At 57.2% G+C, this 16,977-nt stretch overlaps 6 protein-coding genes across 6 annotated transcripts; 3 read left to right on the top strand and 3 right to left on the bottom strand.

Annotated features, from left to right (window-relative positions):
* Position 1: 1 nt before the first annotated feature.
* CC84DRAFT_1230556 (sugar transporter STL1) lies at positions 2-2,109 on the bottom strand. The gene is made up of 4 exons (XM_018183698.1): positions 1,743-2,109; positions 1,150-1,694; positions 890-1,099; positions 2-817 (listed from the first exon to the last, which is right to left on the bottom strand). The coding sequence occupies exons 1-4, from the start codon at positions 1,822-1,824 to the stop codon at positions 116-118; spliced, it is 1,539 nt and encodes a 512-aa protein (XP_018030848.1). The 5' UTR covers positions 1,825-2,109; the 3' UTR covers positions 2-115.
* Positions 2,110-2,962: 853 nt separating this feature from the next.
* On the bottom strand, positions 2,963-4,844 carry CC84DRAFT_1168582 (uncharacterized protein). Its single transcript, XM_018179435.1, has 3 exons — positions 4,743-4,844; positions 3,579-4,669; positions 2,963-3,528 (listed from the first exon to the last, which is right to left on the bottom strand). Exons 2-3 carry the CDS (start codon positions 4,458-4,460, stop codon positions 3,139-3,141), a joined length of 1,272 nt encoding a protein of 423 aa, XP_018030849.1. The 5' UTR covers positions 4,461-4,669; positions 4,743-4,844; the 3' UTR covers positions 2,963-3,138.
* Positions 4,845-5,016: 172 nt separating this feature from the next.
* On the top strand, positions 5,017-7,339 carry CC84DRAFT_1129223 (P-loop containing nucleoside triphosphate hydrolase protein). Its single transcript, XM_018175823.1, has 3 exons — positions 5,017-5,781; positions 5,854-6,637; positions 6,690-7,339. The coding sequence occupies exons 1-3, from the start codon at positions 5,497-5,499 to the stop codon at positions 7,253-7,255; spliced, it is 1,635 nt and encodes a 544-aa protein (XP_018030850.1). The 5' UTR covers positions 5,017-5,496; the 3' UTR covers positions 7,256-7,339.
* A 1,356-nt stretch (positions 7,340-8,695) lies between these two features.
* CC84DRAFT_305569 (uncharacterized protein) lies at positions 8,696-11,678 on the top strand. Its single transcript, XM_018185809.1, has 3 exons — positions 8,696-8,996; positions 9,024-9,314; positions 9,435-11,678. The coding sequence occupies exons 1-3, from the start codon at positions 8,896-8,898 to the stop codon at positions 11,410-11,412; spliced, it is 2,370 nt and encodes a 789-aa protein (XP_018030851.1). The 5' UTR covers positions 8,696-8,895; the 3' UTR covers positions 11,413-11,678.
* A 609-nt stretch (positions 11,679-12,287) lies between these two features.
* On the top strand, positions 12,288-14,648 carry CC84DRAFT_1129230 (adiponectin receptor protein 1). Its single transcript, XM_018175824.1, has 2 exons — positions 12,288-12,978; positions 13,033-14,648. Exons 1-2 carry the CDS (start codon positions 12,748-12,750, stop codon positions 14,368-14,370), a joined length of 1,569 nt encoding a protein of 522 aa, XP_018030852.1. The 5' UTR covers positions 12,288-12,747; the 3' UTR covers positions 14,371-14,648.
* Positions 14,649-14,664: 16 nt separating this feature from the next.
* CC84DRAFT_1155353 (acetyl-CoA synthetase-like protein) lies at positions 14,665-16,852 on the bottom strand. The gene is made up of 3 exons (XM_018176930.1): positions 16,404-16,852; positions 15,952-16,353; positions 14,665-15,905 (listed from the first exon to the last, which is right to left on the bottom strand). The coding sequence occupies exons 1-3, from the start codon at positions 16,698-16,700 to the stop codon at positions 14,919-14,921; spliced, it is 1,686 nt and encodes a 561-aa protein (XP_018030853.1). The 5' UTR covers positions 16,701-16,852; the 3' UTR covers positions 14,665-14,918.
* Positions 16,853-16,977: the final 125 nt, after the last annotated feature.

Genomic DNA, 16,977 nt, shown 5'->3' on the forward strand with positions numbered 1-16,977 from the left:
CGGGACGTTGCTGACAGTCCTCAGTGATTCTATCTTTCCGGACACGTGCTTCGAAGCTACAGGACCTTGACCGCCAATTCCAACTGTGACCTCTCCCTGCCAAAGTCAAAGACGGCTAATTACTCTCCGACACCCTCTCCGACATGACAACCTCCTCCTTCTCCTTCCGATGGGCAAGGTCCGTGTACCTCTGCTCCTCGTCCATCCGTCCACCCCTCACCACCCTCCTGTTCTCGGGATTCAAGCCCATCAGCAGTCTCGGCTCATTGAAGAACATAGCATCAATCTGCTCAAGTGTCCGCCCGGACGTCTCCACACCAAAGAAATACGTCAGCGGCACAAACGACGCGCAGATGACCGCCCAGACCCAGAAGTAGTTCCCCTTGATAGCGTCGAGCCCGATGGGCGTGACCATGACGACTACGAAGTTGCTGATCCAGTGGGAGAAGACGCCGACGGCGGTAGCTTTGTTGCGCACGCGGAGGGGCTGGATTTCGGAGGAGTAAGACCAGGAGACGGGGAGGATGCCCGAGGTGAAGCAGTCGAGGTAGAGGAAGATGAAGGCGACGGCTGCGGCGGCGCTGGAGAAGCTGTTTTTGGCTAGGCCGCCGGCGATGATGGCCATGCAGATGGCGCAGCCGCCGGAGGATAGCATGACGGACCAGCGTCGGCCAATGCGATCGATGTAGAAGTATGGCGGCCAGGAGAAGACGGCATATTGGGTGAAGGCGACGGAGGCAAGGATGAGGGCCATGCTGGGGGAGTAACCCATGTAGTTCTCGAGGATGTAGGCAAGGTAGTAGCATAGTGCGTTTACCTAGTGCATTAGAATGGGTCAGCGTGCATTCAGATAGGCATGCGGAACCGTGTGCGTGCTTCATTTGCTTACCCCGGACCACTGATTCATCATGTACGGCCCCATTCCGAGAATCACGCGGTGTAGGTTGCGCGTCTTGGTGGCGTTGCTGAAGACCTCGCCCCACGAGGGCTTTTCTTCGTCCTTCTCAGCTTCAATGGCGTCGAGGATCTCTTGGAGTTGGCCCATAACCTGGTCATCGTCGAGAGGCTTATCAAGTAGTCGGCTGATGATGGTTCTGGCCTGTCCATAGGTGAGCATTGTGAAATGAAAGTTGGCAAGAGAAATCTTACCTCTTCGACCCTGCCACGCTGAGCCAACCAACGGGGCGATTCGCAAAGCCAAGGCGACAAGCTCAGTACTAGTAGCGAGAACAGGATTTGGCATGATACCGGAAACCGCCATTGGAGCGAGCTGTTTGCGTATAGGCAGGCAAAGCACAGCCATGAAGCAAGCGCAACACCAATAATGATCAACGCAGACTGCACGACGAGCAGCGCACCGCGCTTGTGGGCAGGCAGTGTCTCAGACTGCAAGATCGGAATGGCGACCGTCGAGAAGCCCACACCGATACCGCCTATGATTCTGGACACAAACATCTGCCAGTATTCGAAAGACGCAGTCTGTACGGAGGCGCCAATGATGACGATGATATTGGCTAGAATGATCGACTTCTTTCGACCGATTTGCTCCCCGAACATGAAGGCAAATATAGCTCCTAACGCGCATCCAATATCGTATATCGCAGTGACGAGCCCAGTCATCGTTGGATTCGGGTTCCCGAGCGTGTTCTTGAAGCGTTCTCCGCCGAGGATACCGCCGAACAGGCCTTGATCATCTGCACATTGTTAGCACGAGCTGAACGGGAGAACAGAGGAACTCTTACATCCGACAAGCAGAAAGTCGAAGCCAGCGGTCATGAGTATGATCGCTATGAGCTTCTTCCCTCGCAGCTCGAGGACACCCATGGCTGATTCCAATCGTATTCAACGGGTGCAAGTAAATCTGCAAGCTTCAACGAAGCCCAAGTACCAGTACTAGACGGCACAGATCAGAATGTGTCGGTTGTTTTGTATACAAGGCGAGCTCATGATTAATGTAGTCTTTGCAAAGTCCATCACACACATCCGACATAGGCGCCAGAGCCCAATCGAGGAAGCCGGTACGGGTCATGACGACGTGACGTATCCGGGGAAGATCAGCCCGTGAATCGAAAGAGTGGGTACGCGGAGAACATTTCGCGGGGATACCACTCCAAAAATTGTGGAGTTTCGTTTGAGGTTCCAAGGCCGTAGGAGAATGCTAGTGGTCGGCATTGCCGTTTAAGCGTTAAGTCAGCGAACCCCAAGGCGGGCTAACCTGCTGGAACTTGGTTAGCCGGCTCGTTGTGCCCTCACCCGTATACGAGGCTCTTAGAAAGTGGATTGTCAAGAGGAAATGCTCGCTACACCTGCCCGAAGTCACACCGAGAAGGATGGAAAAAGCAAGGCGAAAGGAGGAAAGGCAATACCAATGGACCCCACAATACGTCATACTCTTCATTGCGGACACGATGACCGTCGGTAAGTAAGCCTTTTAAGCGAAGATCTTGCAATATGTACGGGCGTAACTCGTAAAATGCGGGTAGGCATGCCATTGTGTCTGACTTGCATGGGCAGAGGACGCAGCATCCGCATTAGTGGATGTGGGATGCGGAGACAATCCGCCTCGATGAAGTATCAATGAACTCGCTGTTCTTTAATTTGAGAATCATTGGCCTTCATGGCTACAAAATCCTCACAGAGCTATCGACTGTGCTGGACATCAGGTTTCCGTCCGGTTCACTTGTGAGATTCAATCGGGACGAGGGAGTAGTATACTGGCCTTGAGGGTCGAGGAAAGGTTCGAATACGGACATGCCTGAGAAGGGGGTTTGTTCCATAACCATTGTGTGAAGAGGTGGATGGATGCCTAAGAGATAACGTGCAGATCAATGACAACCGTGGAGTAGGGAAAGGAAAGAGCGCAAGAAGCTGGCGAAGTGAAGGAGGGAACGAGCTCTGGAACAAGGAAAGGCGCAATTCGCCGACCAAGCACAACTACAGAGGTCAATGGAGCACATAAACACGTCAACAAAGGTATCATTCACAACACTTCCCCGCCGTGGTAGATGACGCCAGAAATGAAACCTTCCGGAGCGGATATCCTCCATGCCCATTTTAAACTAACCATTACAATGCTATACAAAATTTGCGGCGCGGGACGACCGCTGCTCGCTTGGATGCCAGAAAACCATCAGGGTATCAAATCTCTCTCTTTCTGCCGGACTCGTGATGGTCCCAGACGGCAAGACGTCTGCCTATACTGCCAAAGCACACGCAGCTGCAGAACAGCACGCTGCCCACCCATGTAACCACCGCCAGTGTTTCGTAGCTCACCACGCCGACGAACATGTCTTGCTGTCCCTGCATTCGTGCTGCTGAGGGGGTGTGCGTGCCGTTGACCGTAGCTGGTAGCGACGGCGAGGGGAGGATGTTGGGGTCCGAGAGGAAGATGAACGAGGTCAGGATGGACGTTACGAGGAGTGAGTAAGAAAAACCGGGTTTAGTGCGGTCGAGTATGTACCATAGCGCCGGGTTGACGAGGGCCAGGGTCAACGTGAGCTGGAGTGTAGACTGCCAGGGGAGTCGGCGCTGCAAATTTGTTAGCTTAGGCCCACGGGAGGATGCAATTGAATACGTACGATGGCGAATGCTATTGCCAGAAAAGCGCCCACACTCCGCACTATGTCGCTCCATTGCTCGCTGAAGCTGGTTTCGGTTTCGTGCTCTGGCGCACCCTCGTCCTCCTGATCGCTCGCTGTCTGCCCGCCCCATGTAAGCTCTACATAGGGCAAGCAGCTACCCAGTACGAGGCCAGCCACACCCCAACTTGCAAGATATACCCAGTTTCCTCGATCTACACCCTCTACCCGTACGGCCGCGAGCTCCCTGGTGTCATGCAGGTGGCTGACAATGACGCCGTAGGTGACCCCGAAAAGAAACAATGCCGCCAGCTTTCCCAAAGACACAGTGTACTTCCACATGCTCTTCCGCTCTGGTTTCGGAGCGTGCCTAGAGGACGGCGATCGTGGTGCGCGGTCCATGCCCTTGGCGGTTTTTTTGCGCGGCTGCATAGTGAGACCCATGGCCGGGCTATCGGTCCCGCTGTCCCATCTGTTCATGCCTGAGTGTCTCCTTCCAGGCGTCTCTGCGCCGGTGCCCCAGGGCGTCTCCGGGACACTCTGCTCTACCGGTGTGCTTTCGTCATCGTCGTAGATTCCGAACAGGGTGCTCTTGGTCAGGTTCATGAGACTCTTGTTCCGCGGGGGCGGCGCCCCTTCAGCGTCGCCGTCTTCATTGAGGTTGAGACCCGCATTGTACGTCCGTAGCAGGCGGGCGTTCAGCTGCGCAAGGAAGTCGGAGGGGCGGTTCTGCGTCTCGGCGACCAGGGGCGGTGTCGACGGAACGAAAGCGTGTGCGGGCGAGTCTGAGGCGTCTGTCTGTGTCGAGAAGTTGCGGCGGGGTATGGGCCGGTAAATGCGCGGCTGCTCTGTCGAGCTCGTGGTGAGAGGGTCGTCGGCCATGGTCGCCTCTGCTAGTTCCGACGTTCCGCGCTGCCGTGCGGATGCGCTGCGATGTATATGCCAGACAACCACCCAATTACAAGATGTAGGTCCTAAAGGCGGGCTCTCGAAGGAGCGAAGAAGAAACACGGAGCGCTGCACCCCCGCTCGCCCCGCCGTCAATTGTTGCGTGGATCGTAAAGGGAATCGGCGTCGCCAAATGACATGAACTTTGCCAGGGTCAGCCGACGCGTGAACAAAACCTTGACCGCTTGGCGCGTCTCCGAGTGTTGGTCGCCTCACCTCGCAGAGTGATTTCGAGCGGCAAAACGGGTCACAGTGAGACGGGCATTATATGGGCAGCTGGCCAAGCGTTGTTAGCATACCGTTGGGACGCGCTCTCTCTGTTCACATTGGTATGCAGAGGCCAGTGGCATGTGAAAGCCACAGCTCTCGGTACGCTTGGCCCCGTCAATGAGCGCGTCGGACACTCGCTGTTAATAAGCCCGCGCCACGACGATCACCACTCCCCACACCGGCTGCGAATGGTTCCGCTTGCGAGCTGCTTTGTTGCAACGGCGCAAATGCATCCAATCTCCATGGGTTGCTGGGAGAACGAGCCTGCAAGGGTTTGGTCTCGTGAGAGGCCACCGTATTCGTGAGAATCGGGAAGGTACGACGCCTCCGATATTGCGTTCTCCGCAATAGTTGCCCCGTACCACCCGCCCCGAGAGTACGCTCTCACAGCTCCACCGTCTGGTCTCCTTTCGAAGCGAAACCTGCAGTGGTCGTGCAGTGATCGTGACTTGCAGCATCTCAGCGCCCTCGTATCTACTCCGCTCCGCATTCTCAAGGCCTCCTCGTCCGTGTCCGAGAGTGAAACACCAGACGTCATCGGCGCATCTGAAGCCATACATCCTTCCTACAAGCCAATCACGACCACGCGGCGTCAACACGAAACCCGCCCTAGTAAGGCTAAGCATTGTTGCCTGACCATACAAACGTACATGTGAACAGTTGTTTCCATCAAACATCCTGCTTCTTCAAGGTACTGAAGATGGCATCCGCGGACGACTTCACCTTCATCGACAATGATGGGTTGCATAACCCACCACAAATCTTTCCCGACTTCCAGCAATTGCTGAACGGCAAAGGCTTTGACCCGGACGTGCAACTTGTCACCGCGCTGCGAGAGAAGCACCCAGAATTGATTGTTACGAGCGTGCCTGCCACCAACATCAACCTCCTTCAGTTTGCCGCCGCAGGTTATGCTCAAGCTGAGCTGGACGAAGATACCGAGCCCGTCATCCGATGGAGGGGGTTTGTAGGGCCCGGTCACAGGGTACGTTATTTGACAACATGCTTTTTTTTTTACTACGAATGAGCACAGCTAACCCAGGTCCTACTTCAACAGGGTGGTTCAGGTCACCTTGCAGACGCTGTCTTCTACGGAAGATACAACTACACCTGGAACAATGAGCGCTTCATAGTGTACACGGTTATAATAGGATTATCATCCATGCAGTATATTCTGAAGGAACCGCAGGGTAACGAGACCACGACGTCGCACTCGTCGGTGGTGGATCGACTCCTGGCTACGGTGGGTGCATGGCTGACCAAGGAAGAACCGGCCATCTACATCTATGATAGTGGCTGGATGAGATCCACCAAGCTTTGGGAAGAAGTAAAAAAGGCGAAGTGGGAAGACGTCATCCTCGACCCCAAAATGAAGAAGGCGTTGACCGAAGTCGCGAACAAGTTCTTCGATAACGAGGAAATCTACCGCGAGTACGGCGTCCCGTGGAAACGTGGTCTTATTTTCCACGGCCCCGTGGGCAACGGCAAGACCATCTCTTTGAAAGCTCTGATGCATACCGTCCAGGAGCGCAAAAAGCCAGTGGTCACATTGTACGTAAAGAGCGCCCCGTACCCCTGGAACATTAGGCAGGTCTTTCAGATGGCGAGGTCCATGACGCCCTGTATGTTGGTTCTCGAAGATATCGATACGATTGTGACCAAGCAAACGAGAAGCTACTTCTTCAACGAAGTGGACGGACTGGAGAACAATGACGGCATGCTCATGATCGCGACAACGAATCATCTGGACGAGCTCGACCCTGGTCTATCCAAGCGACCGTCGCGGTTTGACCGCAAATATCTCTTCCCTCTGCCGAGCAAGGGTGAAAGGGCTCAGTATGGTGAGCGGCTCTGCTGTTTTCTGATGACGGAAATGCGACTGACCAATGTTAGCGCAATACTGGAGACACAAGTTGAAGAACAAGAAAAGCATAGATTTCCCTAGCAAATTGTGTGATGCAGTCGCGGACATCACCGAAGATTTCTCCTTTGCATACTTAAAGGAAGCTTTCGTAGCAACTCTCCTTGACTTGGCGCGCGCCCACGACGGCGACGGCGAGGACGAAGACTCGGCCAGCAAAGAAGACGACCCCCTTGACAAGTACGAATTCTGGCGTGCCTTCAAAGCGCAAGTCAAGATTCTCCGCCGCGAAATGGGCAGCGATGAAGGGAGGGGTGACGATGATGGTGATGGCGACCACGTTGATCCCCAACCCCGTATTACTGTTGCGGGAATTTCTGGTACTGAATACGTGGGCATGTCGCCCACTACCGAATACGAGAGAATGATGCCCATGTTCAGAAAGATGAGGCTGCAGGGCAGTTCACACAAGGCAGCCTCGCCGCAGGGTGCAGCTGGCTCGCAGCCGGGGCGTCAGAGCGCGCCGTCGGCACGAAGCCCTATTGATGCGTTTGCCCCGCTTGCAGAAAACAGGTCGAAGAGTGTGTGGGATTTGTGAGTGGGGCGTGTCGTTAACGCATGCATTTGACCCGAGGTTCAGATAGCTGGGTAGATAGGTAAGCGTGCTGCGCAGTGGGCGATTCTCATAGTGTACATGAGCAATTGATACAAGATTAATGACTGAGCCTATGAGTGAACACGCTTCGATACATCCTGCCCGGTCCGACTAGGAGGAATCCTGCATCGATGAGATCTAACCGTGATGTTCTGCTTGCATGTGACGCAAGGCGATATTGCCCCGGGGGGCTTGCGGGGCTGCGCCACCGTGGGGAGGCGGGTGATCGAGCTAGTGTGCCTTCCAGAAGCCTTCCGTATTTGGATTCGCGCCTCTTCTTCCTGGTCAATATGCACACGTAAATGTACAGCGAAAGCTGCCCAGTATTTGTCTGGGCCATTTCCTGGGCAACATGTAATTATAAAGAAGTCGGTTGCTGTCTGGGACGTCAGTAGTGGTGTTGAACCTGAAGGACAAAGGACAGATAGACATAACACTGAGGCAGGCATGTTCAGAGAGCCTTTAATGACAGTACTTAAGCAACCGATGTGGAAGGAATTCGGTTTGAGCTGCATATGACCCAAGACTGCATGATACGCATGGCCACTTGGGTAAGCGTTGTGCTTGGCTATCGCCACTTGTTGATGCGGATGCAAAACAGTCAGGCTGATCACAGCGGAACACAGGCATCATCAACTGGCATCGCTCTACCTCCTGAACCGAGCGAGTGGTCGTCTTGCGGAAATAACATGGTCCACAATGAATTTGCTGTTATGCTTGCGAGGCGTGGGAGCTGCGCCACGATGATGCGGAGAAGCAGGGAACAGCGCGGGTGGGACCTTCCAGAAGCCTTCCTCTTGCGTTCGCCCGTACACAAACAAAATAATAGAATAATGGCGCACGTCTGCGGCACGGGGATTGTTGCGATGCCCCGGCACCAAAGAATGCGCAGCTCCCCGTGTCGGCACCATGATTTGACAGCCCTGCGCTAGGGATTGCCGGTGAACTGCATTAGGCGAACCAAGGATGCACGACAGTCACAGGGCACTGCCGACCACGTCCACGGCCACGACCAGCGCGCGACGGCGCGCACAGCCTGGAGATACTTTACTCAATGGCATGCGGTCATCTCCACGCCCTTCGCGCAACGTGATAAGCCCGCAACTTGCAACTGGAGCGGAGGCTTCCTAGGGCCGCCGCAAGGCATTCACGCTGGCTTCAGCCGCAGGTATCCTGGTATGACCGGGGCGACGCATCTTTGTATACTTAGGCTTGAATCTTGCCAGCCGTGCAACTCGACAGCTTGCCCTTGGTCAACGGCCACGGTTTTGGTACGCGCTCACACTTTGTTTCAACACTTCTCTTAGATGACACCACACGAGGTGGTGGGCTTCCATCATCTCACGGGTGCCTAACTTCAACTTCCGTCCGTTCAGCACTCGACTCAGCACACGTTTTCTCCGGACCGCAACGTCGCGCCCAACCTTCATAAGCGAGCGCTTTTCGCCCAATTGATACCGCCGCGGACGCCACAACCGACTCAAGCTTGACCATTGAAGGCACATTGTGACCTGTTACCCCAGCATACACGACACGGGCGCCACTCCTCCGACCTCATAGCGCCGGCAACCGCTACCTCCAACATGGCCTCCAATGCGCAGCGGATGTCCACCCTCACCCAGAAGCTCTCCTCCGAAGAGGGCTGGCAGGACTTGATCTCCTGGGACGGTGAATTGTACGACCCATTGTTCCAAGGTGACCTCGGCATCACAACCTCATCGGCCGGTAACCCCTACGGTGGCGATTCGTTCTCGTCTAACACTCATGCTCCAGAGAGTGTAAGCTCTGAGCAATTCTACGAAACGTCCACTACGGCATCGGTCTTTGATGGCCCCACTTCATTCGATTTTGCCGTCTCGAGACCGCCGTCCGTCAATGAGGGTGGTTCTTGGCTGAGTGGCTCTCCTTCATACACGACGTCAGCCACTTCACCCCTGGCAGCGCAAGTGGGCATGCTGTATCAGGGTTCAATTGAAGCTTGTAATTCTATGCTCTCTCCTGGGTATGTACAAGCGCAAACAGGTAGTCACAACTCGCGCCGCAGTCTCTTACATTTTATGGAGCTGGGATTTGGGTTCATTCCACCTTTTTATGCGAATTGCACTGACATATCTGACTCTAGGCTTGGATATTCATCATCGCCATTCCTCGATGCTCACAGCTATGGCTCATCGAGTTCTTACCAGACAGCACCGACATCAGGTCTCTTCAACCCCCATGTAGCTGGAACATCTCACTCCTTCAGCGGGCTTGATGTATATGCCTCACAGGCTCTGGACAATGTTGGGACGTGGGTCGAGCCGTCCGTAGAACCCATCATTGAGGTTCATCAGGAGGATGGAACAGGTGCCATACCCATACCCATTCCTCAAACTGGCCCACAGAGGTTTAGCAACACGTTCTCCTCACACCCCTGGACCGATCACTCATCGTATCACCAAGCGCAGCATGGTCAACCACGATCAATCACCATCCCTCAGCCGCAGATTCGTGTGTCCAGCTCGCCATCAGACTACCGCGCGAGAGCTGCTATGGAGCGGCATCCATCTTTGAGACAGCAATCGCCACACTGGTCTCGCCGGGTACCGCCTGTACTGTCTGCTTCTCCCGAGCAGCAGCGCTCACCACGCCCTGCCCTTCTTACACGAAGTCTTTCGAACCCGCGCCGTAGTCGAAACAAGCTGGCGTCACCCTCTCCCACGACTGACAACTTGGGTTGGGTTTCTTACCAACCCAACACACAACACAGACTGGTTCCATCAGGAGCGGAAGGCAGCCGTCGACGCCAAAGAGGCCGCATTGGAGCATTGACCGCGCAACAACGCAGCCATGCAGCCTTGATGCGCCTCGTAGGCTCCTGTTCCAACTGCAAGAAACGCAAAGAAAAGTGCGACCCGGGAACGCCCTGCAAATCCTGCATCGACCACTACAAAGGCGACCTGGTCAACCATCCCTGCCGCGACCGCCTGGTCTCCGGCCTCGCCAGCGTCTTCCTCGCCGAGCGCCACGGCTGGCACCCCACCGCGCGCCCGATCGAGGCCTCCTTCGGCGCCTACCGCGTCCTCCCCGGTTCCTACTCTATCCCTATAACCTTTGGCTTCGGCTCCGTGCTCCACGTCCCTGTTGCCCTCATCCATTTCGACAACCACACCGGCCCCCTCCTCCACGCGCACACCGTGTACGCCTGGCCGCCCACCGCAGCGCCTCCGCAAACCCGCACCCACGCCGTGCTCCCCGCGGTCCTGACACCAGAGGCTATGCAGAGTCTGGAGGAGCTGCTGGATACACATCTGGCACTCCTCGTGAGGGAACACTTCCGCGCCTTCCCCCCTTTCACCTCCCCCCTCCGCGTCCTCCGCCACGTCTACACGTACTACCGCGCGCTCCCGCCTGCCTCTCCGGCGGCGCACCTGCTCGCGCAGTCGCTCAAGCTGCTCATCCTCGTGCACGTCGGGGGCGACATCACGCTGCCTGCGGCGTCCAGCTCGCCAGCCCTGTCTGCACTCGTTTCCAGCATCCCAGACCTGCCGGAGGGCGTCCTTCCCACCCCATGCTTCATCCGCGCCCAACTCGGCGCCATCCTGCCCAGCCTCGCGCTCAAACTGATGCGTGAGGTGCTGCTGAGTCTGGAGCAGCTACTGCTCGGCCGCGCCGAGAAGGAGTGGCCGCTTGCGGTGGCGACGCTGGTAACGCTGTGTATGACGGTGGAGAGCGTGCAGTACCATGCTGCGAAGCTGCCATATCACAATGCCCACGACCCGGCCACTCCCCCTGAGAGTGTGAGGCAGCACGACTTCCAAGGCGATGAAGACGCCGTGAGGCAGCTGCGGGAGTTTTACGGACGGTGCTTTGCGGGGTGCCATGCGCGATTAAGTCCAGAGTGGCGTGGTGATGTGGAGGCGGGGCTGAGGCCGGATGCGAAGAAGATGGAATTGCCTCCCGAGGACAAGTTCATTGAGAATATGCGCGAGGCGGTGCGGGGTGCAGGTCCCGCGTATCTTGCGGCGAAAGCGGGTGCGGAGCGCCATGGAGATGATATGGGGTGGTTCTTTGATCGGGTGGTGGCGGGTTTGCTGATGCTGAAGGTGAGCGAGGTGTAGGCGTTGGGGTGGATGCTTGGAGGCCTGGTCCTGCTGCCTTTCTGCGGTTGTCCTTTTTCGTTTCTCGCACCTACGTTGCGACTGTTACGATGTACGTCTGACGAAGACACGATCACGACGATGCCACGACGTAACGACGGCCTTTTCGTCTTCGATCCTTTGTACGTTGCTGTACATCTGCTGTACATATACTGTACAGTACCTCCTTTGACGCTTCACGATATCCATTTAGCCTCTTACTTGTCTACGTAGTTAATTTCACGCTCGCTTCAGTGTATCAAGCCTGGTCGAACATGTCTTTGATTGGGCCCTGTGGCTACAACGATATCAATCTAAACGAGCTGCGCCAACAAGCATAGAGGTAGACCATGACTATGCTACTATCGGTATACTTGCGGTAAGAGGTGCGACGGTATGACGACTGTAAGGTTATGGCGGCTATAGCGGCGCGGAAGGTGTCTGGGCAGGTGACGTATTGAGCCGTGCGCGGAGTGGTTTCCATTGGCTGGGCCTGAAGGAGTAAGAGCGAATTCACGAGCAGTGAAGGGCAGTACTTGGACAAGATTGATTCAATTGATGGTCACAGTCAGATTGTGGTCCGTTGTAGTCTTCGCCGCACAATGCCGGTTTCGGTAGAGAAAGCGGTGCCGGCATTCCTGCTCGCTGCCGACGTTCGTGGTGGCAACATTCTAACGAGCAAATGACATGGTAGTTTGCGGATGAACAGCTGCAGGGTTCACCGTTTGGCGTTTGACAGCTGGCGCGACGACGAGATGCGTACACGCGTGGGGAAGTGATTGGTGGGTCGTGCCGACGGCGGAGGGTCTCGCCGTGCAGTGTCTGCGCACAACCTTCCGCGAGACACGGGGTCGATGCGCGCAACAAAAGAGCGGCGCGCGTGGACAGCAAGACCGAGGATAGAGAAGGCCGGGTGAGGCGGCAAAGCAGCCAAGCCTGAAGTACCGCGGGCCGGCGCCTGTGGCCGCGAGCCCTTTTTCGCCCAAGTCCACAGTCCACCCGACGAGCGCCTCCAACAACGTGCGTCATCCGCGAGCATCCACCAGCCGCATTGCGCCCCTCTAGAAGAAGCCATCCTGCCCTCCCCTCGCCGCCAATTGCATCCGCGCCCCGCCCAACCTCCCAACGGCCGTCTCCGCTGCATCCACGCGCATCCACAGGCAGCCCGCCGCATCTGCAGGAACCAATCGCCCGGATCCGGCACGCCGCGTGCTGTACCACCCACAGCTATTCGCAACGCGTGCGGCGACGCAGTACATGGGCTGTGCAGCTGCTCCGGTCTGGCCCGCAGCCACTGAGTAGATATACAGCGACGCCATGCCCCGCGCTGCCCCCCGCAACGGCGGCGGCACGAGCACTGCGGTCGCGATGCCCATGCCCGCTGAAGGCGACGCTCCCCCCGTGCTGCGCGCGACCCGAGGCTACGGCACATTCGACGCAGGGGAGCTGCAACCACGCCCGCGACCGACAGCACCGCGGCGGCCCTCGTCGTCGTTCCTGATCCACGGCGGCACCCCGTGCGTCGACCAGCAGGACTTCCACGCGCTGGTACGCAGTTGCGCTCCGGGACACCAGCGACGTTGCATGCTAACCAGTGCCCAGCTCGGCGGCTTCCTCGCAGAGCTCAACTGCCGGCTCGACCGCATCGACTCGTACGGCCAGCTCAAGCTCGACACGGGCGTCGAATACGCATACTCGACCCTCCTCGCCGTGCGCGAGTCATGCTCCAAGATCTCCGACGGCGCCCTCGAGGTCGGCCGCCGCCAGGCCGCCGTCTTCGTGGAGACGCTCGAAGGCCGCTACCAGCACGCGCTGGGGTCCAAGGAGACGCTCGCCGAGAAGGTCGTCGAGGGCATCCTCCTGATTGAGGACTGGGTCACCGACCTCGAGACCCGCGCCTATGCCTTCCGCGACGCCGGCCTCGAAACCGTCAACCAGGAGCTCGTGCGCGCGCGCTCCTTCGACCCCCGCGAGCTCCTCCAGCACGCCGTCGACGCCGGGCTCGACAAGGCGCACCGCGCGCGCCAGTCCATCGAGCTCAAGATCGACTTCGCCGTGGACCGCGCCCTCGCCCGCGCCAAAGTGCACGGCCTGATCCGCTACGAGGACCTGCCCGCGCCGTGGCAGGCCAACGAGCACATCCTGACGGGCTACCGCTTCTACGACGGCCACTGGGCCTGCATCCGCTCCATCTGCGGCATCCACAACGAGTCCACAAACATATGGACGCACCTGCTCGGCGTCATGGTCATCGTCGGGCTCGCCTTCTACTTCTACCCCCAGCACATCAACTTCCACGCGAGCACCACGACCGACATCGTCATCGCCGCCATCTTCTTCTTCGCCGCGTGCAAGTGCCTGCTGTGCTCCTGCATCATGCACACGATGAACGGCATCTCCCACCAGACGCTGCTCGAGCGCTACGCCTGCATCGACTACACGGGGATATCGCTGTTGGTGGGTGCCTCCATCATGACGTTCGAGTACACTGCCTTCTACTGCGAGCCCCGCTCCCGCTGGGCCTACATGGCGCTCACCGCGGCCCTGTCCCTGGGTGGCGTCTACCTCCCCTGGAACCCGACCTTCAACCGCAACGACCTCGCCTGGCTGCGCGTCACCTTCTACGTCGTTTTAGCCCTGACCTCCCTGCTCCCTTTCTTCCAGCTCATCGCGCTCCACGGGCTCGAATATACCGCGAGCTTCTACTACCCCGCCGTGCCGTCCATGCTGATCTATTTCATCGGCGCGCTCATTTACGCGGCGCGCGTGCCGGAAAGGTGGCTCCCGGGGAAGTTCGACTATCTGGGCGCGAGCCACAACATCTGGCACGTGGCCGTGCTGTGCGGCATCGTCGCGCATTACTTTGCGATGCAGGAGATGTTCCGGCAGGCGCATCTGCGGAGCAGCGCCGAGTGTCCTGCGCTACCGGCGTTTTCCTGAATTTCCCTTCCTTTCTTTATTCTTTCCTTTTGGGGACGGGGATGGGGTTTCTTCTGAGATTTAGCGTTGCATTAGAGGATGCATTTGCATGGGCGGGTGCTGCATGGAGGTATGCATGGCATGGGTTGGAGCCAGCGAGCCTGGGCTTGAGCGTGCCGGTGGTCGGCACAGCTCGCCTGCGTGGAAGGGACTAGCACGCATGGTGTGATTGATTGATTGATTGAACGTTGCATATGATGGTATCTAGAGTCTACTATACATCAAATACATGAACAAGCAAATGCGCGCCGTTCTCCCAGTCGTGACCGTCGAAGGCTGAAGCGAGCGTGTGACTGAAGTCCATAGACAAGCAAGGGGCTGCCGAATGGACATGTCGAAGCGTCCAACGACCGTCAACCTTTCTATACTTCTGAACAAAGCAAAGCGGTTTCTCGAGAAATCTTCCTAGATCCAGTATACATAACCCTCGGACTCTGGCATGCAGTCCCACATCCCGACTCGAGCAGCGTTCCCCGACCGCCCGGACGGCACCCGCGACAGGTTCCATCTCACAGCTGCACGCCACCCGTCGAAATCTCGACTGCCGATTCCGGTGCCGCGACCCCCCTTTGCGTCGCTGCTCTGTCCAGTTCTGCGAGAGCCGCGGCATACAGCGTCGCCGTCGGCCCCCTAGCCACAGTGCCCTTGGGCGTCTTGACGAACGGCCTCTCCTGATCTGACACTACTACGAACGCCCGTAGAATCCTCGCTGCGGGCGAGCACATAGCATGCGTCGCCTCGATAGCCGGCCACACTTCATCCAGCGTCTCCTTGGTCGTACGCTCGCCTGCAGTGGGCTGGAGTTCAAGCAGCAGCGCCGCCCTCTGCCTCCCCGTGCCGATAACCAGTGCTTCGCTGACGCTCGGGTGTTGAGAGATGCGAGATTCCACGTCGACGGGCCAGAACTTCTCGCCCGACGCGAAGACGAGCATGTCGTCGTTTCTGCCCTGGTGGTCCCACAGCCCCTCGAGCTGCGAGTGCCTCCGGTACAAGTCTCCCGTTGCGTATTCTTGCTTGTCGGGGAAGATGCGGAAAATGGGCTGCGTGTGTTTGTTCTCCGTGCGCCGGATGATGGCCTCGTAGATATCCCCCTCACGCTGCACGAAGGTGACGTTGGACGCAGGGTGGAAGCCCAGCGAGTGCCAGGCCGTGCCTACGGGGAGAGAGGCAGGCACGATGCCGTGGTAGATACCACACTCGGTGCTCGCCATCGCGTTGGCAAGGTGGACCTTCTTGGAGAGTGCGTCCCCGACTGCGGTGGGGATGTCGCCGCCAGAGTACAACAGCCGGGGCACGCGGGCGGCGATGCGATCGAGCAGCTTGTCGTCCTGGTGAAGCTGCAGAATGGTGAGAGGGCTGAGCGCAATGAGGGAGATGTCGTTAGCTTCTGCGACTTCGGCGACTGAGGTTGCGGAAGGGGGAACGCCCGCGGGTGGGTAGACAACGGTGGTGCCGGTGAGGAGGGGGAGGATGACGTTGCCTATGACGAAGCTCATCTGGGGACGGTCAGGGCTTGAGCGGCAAGATGGGAGATGACCTTACATGGAAGAAGGGAAATTGAAAGTAGATTTTCGTGTCGAACAGGGGCTTGAGCGTTGACATATATCCCTCTGGCGGCTCTAGATAAATCTCCTCAGCAATGCTGGCTACCCAGTCGTGCGTAGCAATTATGGGTTTGGGAAAACCTGTCGATCCGGAAGTGTGTACTGTGATGAAGGGCTGGTTCCGGGCTTCTTCGAAGCTTACGTTGTAAGCGTAGTGCGGGTACTCAGTGTCCAGGAGGGCCTGCAGATCAGGTATTCCCAGTTCCTGCAACGGATGCTGCTCAAGGATAGGCGCTAGAAAAGGGAGGCGTGGATTGGAGATGAGAATGGTTTTGATGCCGGTCTGCCGGAAAAGGGTTGCTGCAGCGAGAGGAGGAAAGCGTGGGCTGAAGAAAAGCATCTATCCTGTCTCAGGTCTCATCGCGCTAAGGGTTTCCTCAAGATACGTACGCTATACCCGGCCTTCACTGCGCCTAGGAGCAGAATCACATAGCGCAGATCCTGCAGGCCTATATATGCCAAGGTCTCGGTCGACTTCCCTTTCCCAAGTCCTCTTTCCAGGTGCGCTGCGATCCCGTTGACGGCGTTCGAGAGCTCTTGGTATGTTACCTTGCGAAACCCATCTGCGAACGTGGTTGGAGAGTTGGGTATCTCCGCGAAGATCTTGGAGGGATTGTCGCGTGCGATATCGTCTAGGACATGAATCAACACTTTATTGCGGCTTTGCGGATGACTTCCTCTTGCCATTTTGTTATAATTTAGCAGCCCGAGGGAGTCTTGCTAGTACCTTGAATTGGAGCGGTGTGGTATATGGCGTGTTGTTGTATATGAATCGTCAGCACCAAAACTCGCCCCCACTACGCCCTTGATCCTCATTAAGCCTCTTTTGTCGCTTCAAGCCTCGGCAAGCATCGTTCGTTGCAGTCAATGTCTGCTCTGGAAGTGGTTTTTGAAAATTTGTTGCGAATGACAGCCGCAAAGCTACAAATGGTGTTTGATATTTCATCGATCGAGCCACCTGACT

This window comes from Paraphaeosphaeria sporulosa (genome assembly GCF_001642045.1).
Source record: "Paraphaeosphaeria sporulosa strain AP3s5-JAC2a unplaced genomic scaffold CC84scaffold_12, whole genome shotgun sequence".
Classification (NCBI taxonomy): Eukaryota; Fungi; Ascomycota; class Dothideomycetes; order Pleosporales; family Didymosphaeriaceae; genus Paraphaeosphaeria; species Paraphaeosphaeria sporulosa.

What these genes read in the sequence shown, in the direction of transcription:
- CC84DRAFT_1168582 (XM_018179435.1), bottom strand. Translation starts at nt 4,460, where the DNA reads ATGGCCGACGACCCTCTCACCACGAGCTCGACAGAGCAGCCGCGCATT. An exon ending in TGGCAATAGCATTCGCCATC is followed by an intron (nt 3,529 to 3,578) that starts GTACGTATTCAA and finishes ACAAATTTGCAG; the next exon opens with CGCCGACTCCCCTGGCAGTC.
- CC84DRAFT_1129223 (XM_018175823.1), top strand. Translation starts at nt 5,497, where the DNA reads ATGGCATCCGCGGACGACTTCACCTTCATCGACAATGATGGGTTGCAT. An exon ending in TTGTAGGGCCCGGTCACAGG is followed by an intron (nt 5,782 to 5,853) that starts GTACGTTATTTG and finishes CTACTTCAACAG; the next exon opens with GGTGGTTCAGGTCACCTTGC. An exon ending in GGGTGAAAGGGCTCAGTATG is followed by an intron (nt 6,638 to 6,689) that starts GTGAGCGGCTCT and finishes GACCAATGTTAG; the next exon opens with CGCAATACTGGAGACACAAG.
- CC84DRAFT_1129230 (XM_018175824.1), top strand. Translation starts at nt 12,748, where the DNA reads ATGCCCCGCGCTGCCCCCCGCAACGGCGGCGGCACGAGCACTGCGGTC. An exon ending in AGCAGGACTTCCACGCGCTG is followed by an intron (nt 12,979 to 13,032) that starts GTACGCAGTTGC and finishes ACCAGTGCCCAG; the next exon opens with CTCGGCGGCTTCCTCGCAGA.
- CC84DRAFT_305569 (XM_018185809.1), top strand. Translation starts at nt 8,896, where the DNA reads ATGGCCTCCAATGCGCAGCGGATGTCCACCCTCACCCAGAAGCTCTCC. An exon ending in GACGGTGAATTGTACGACCC is followed by an intron (nt 8,997 to 9,023) that starts ATTGTTCCAAGG and finishes CCTCGGCATCAC; the next exon opens with AACCTCATCGGCCGGTAACC. An exon ending in AATTCTATGCTCTCTCCTGG is followed by an intron (nt 9,315 to 9,434) that starts GTATGTACAAGC and finishes ATCTGACTCTAG; the next exon opens with GCTTGGATATTCATCATCGC.
- CC84DRAFT_1230556 (XM_018183698.1), bottom strand. Translation starts at nt 1,824, where the DNA reads ATGGGTGTCCTCGAGCTGCGAGGGAAGAAGCTCATAGCGATCATACTC. An exon ending in CGACTTTCTGCTTGTCGGAT is followed by an intron (nt 1,695 to 1,742) that starts GTAAGAGTTCCT and finishes AACAATGTGCAG; the next exon opens with ATGATCAAGGCCTGTTCGGC. An exon ending in TGATGAATCAGTGGTCCGGG is followed by an intron (nt 818 to 889) that starts GTAAGCAAATGA and finishes CTAATGCACTAG; the next exon opens with GTAAACGCACTATGCTACTA.
- CC84DRAFT_1155353 (XM_018176930.1), bottom strand. Translation starts at nt 16,700, where the DNA reads ATGGCAAGAGGAAGTCATCCGCAAAGCCGCAATAAAGTGTTGATTCAT. An exon ending in CAGTGAAGGCCGGGTATAGC is followed by an intron (nt 16,354 to 16,403) that starts GTACGTATCTTG and finishes GAGACAGGATAG; the next exon opens with ATGCTTTTCTTCAGCCCACG. An exon ending in TTCAATTTCCCTTCTTCCAT is followed by an intron (nt 15,906 to 15,951) that starts GTAAGGTCATCT and finishes GACCGTCCCCAG; the next exon opens with ATGAGCTTCGTCATAGGCAA.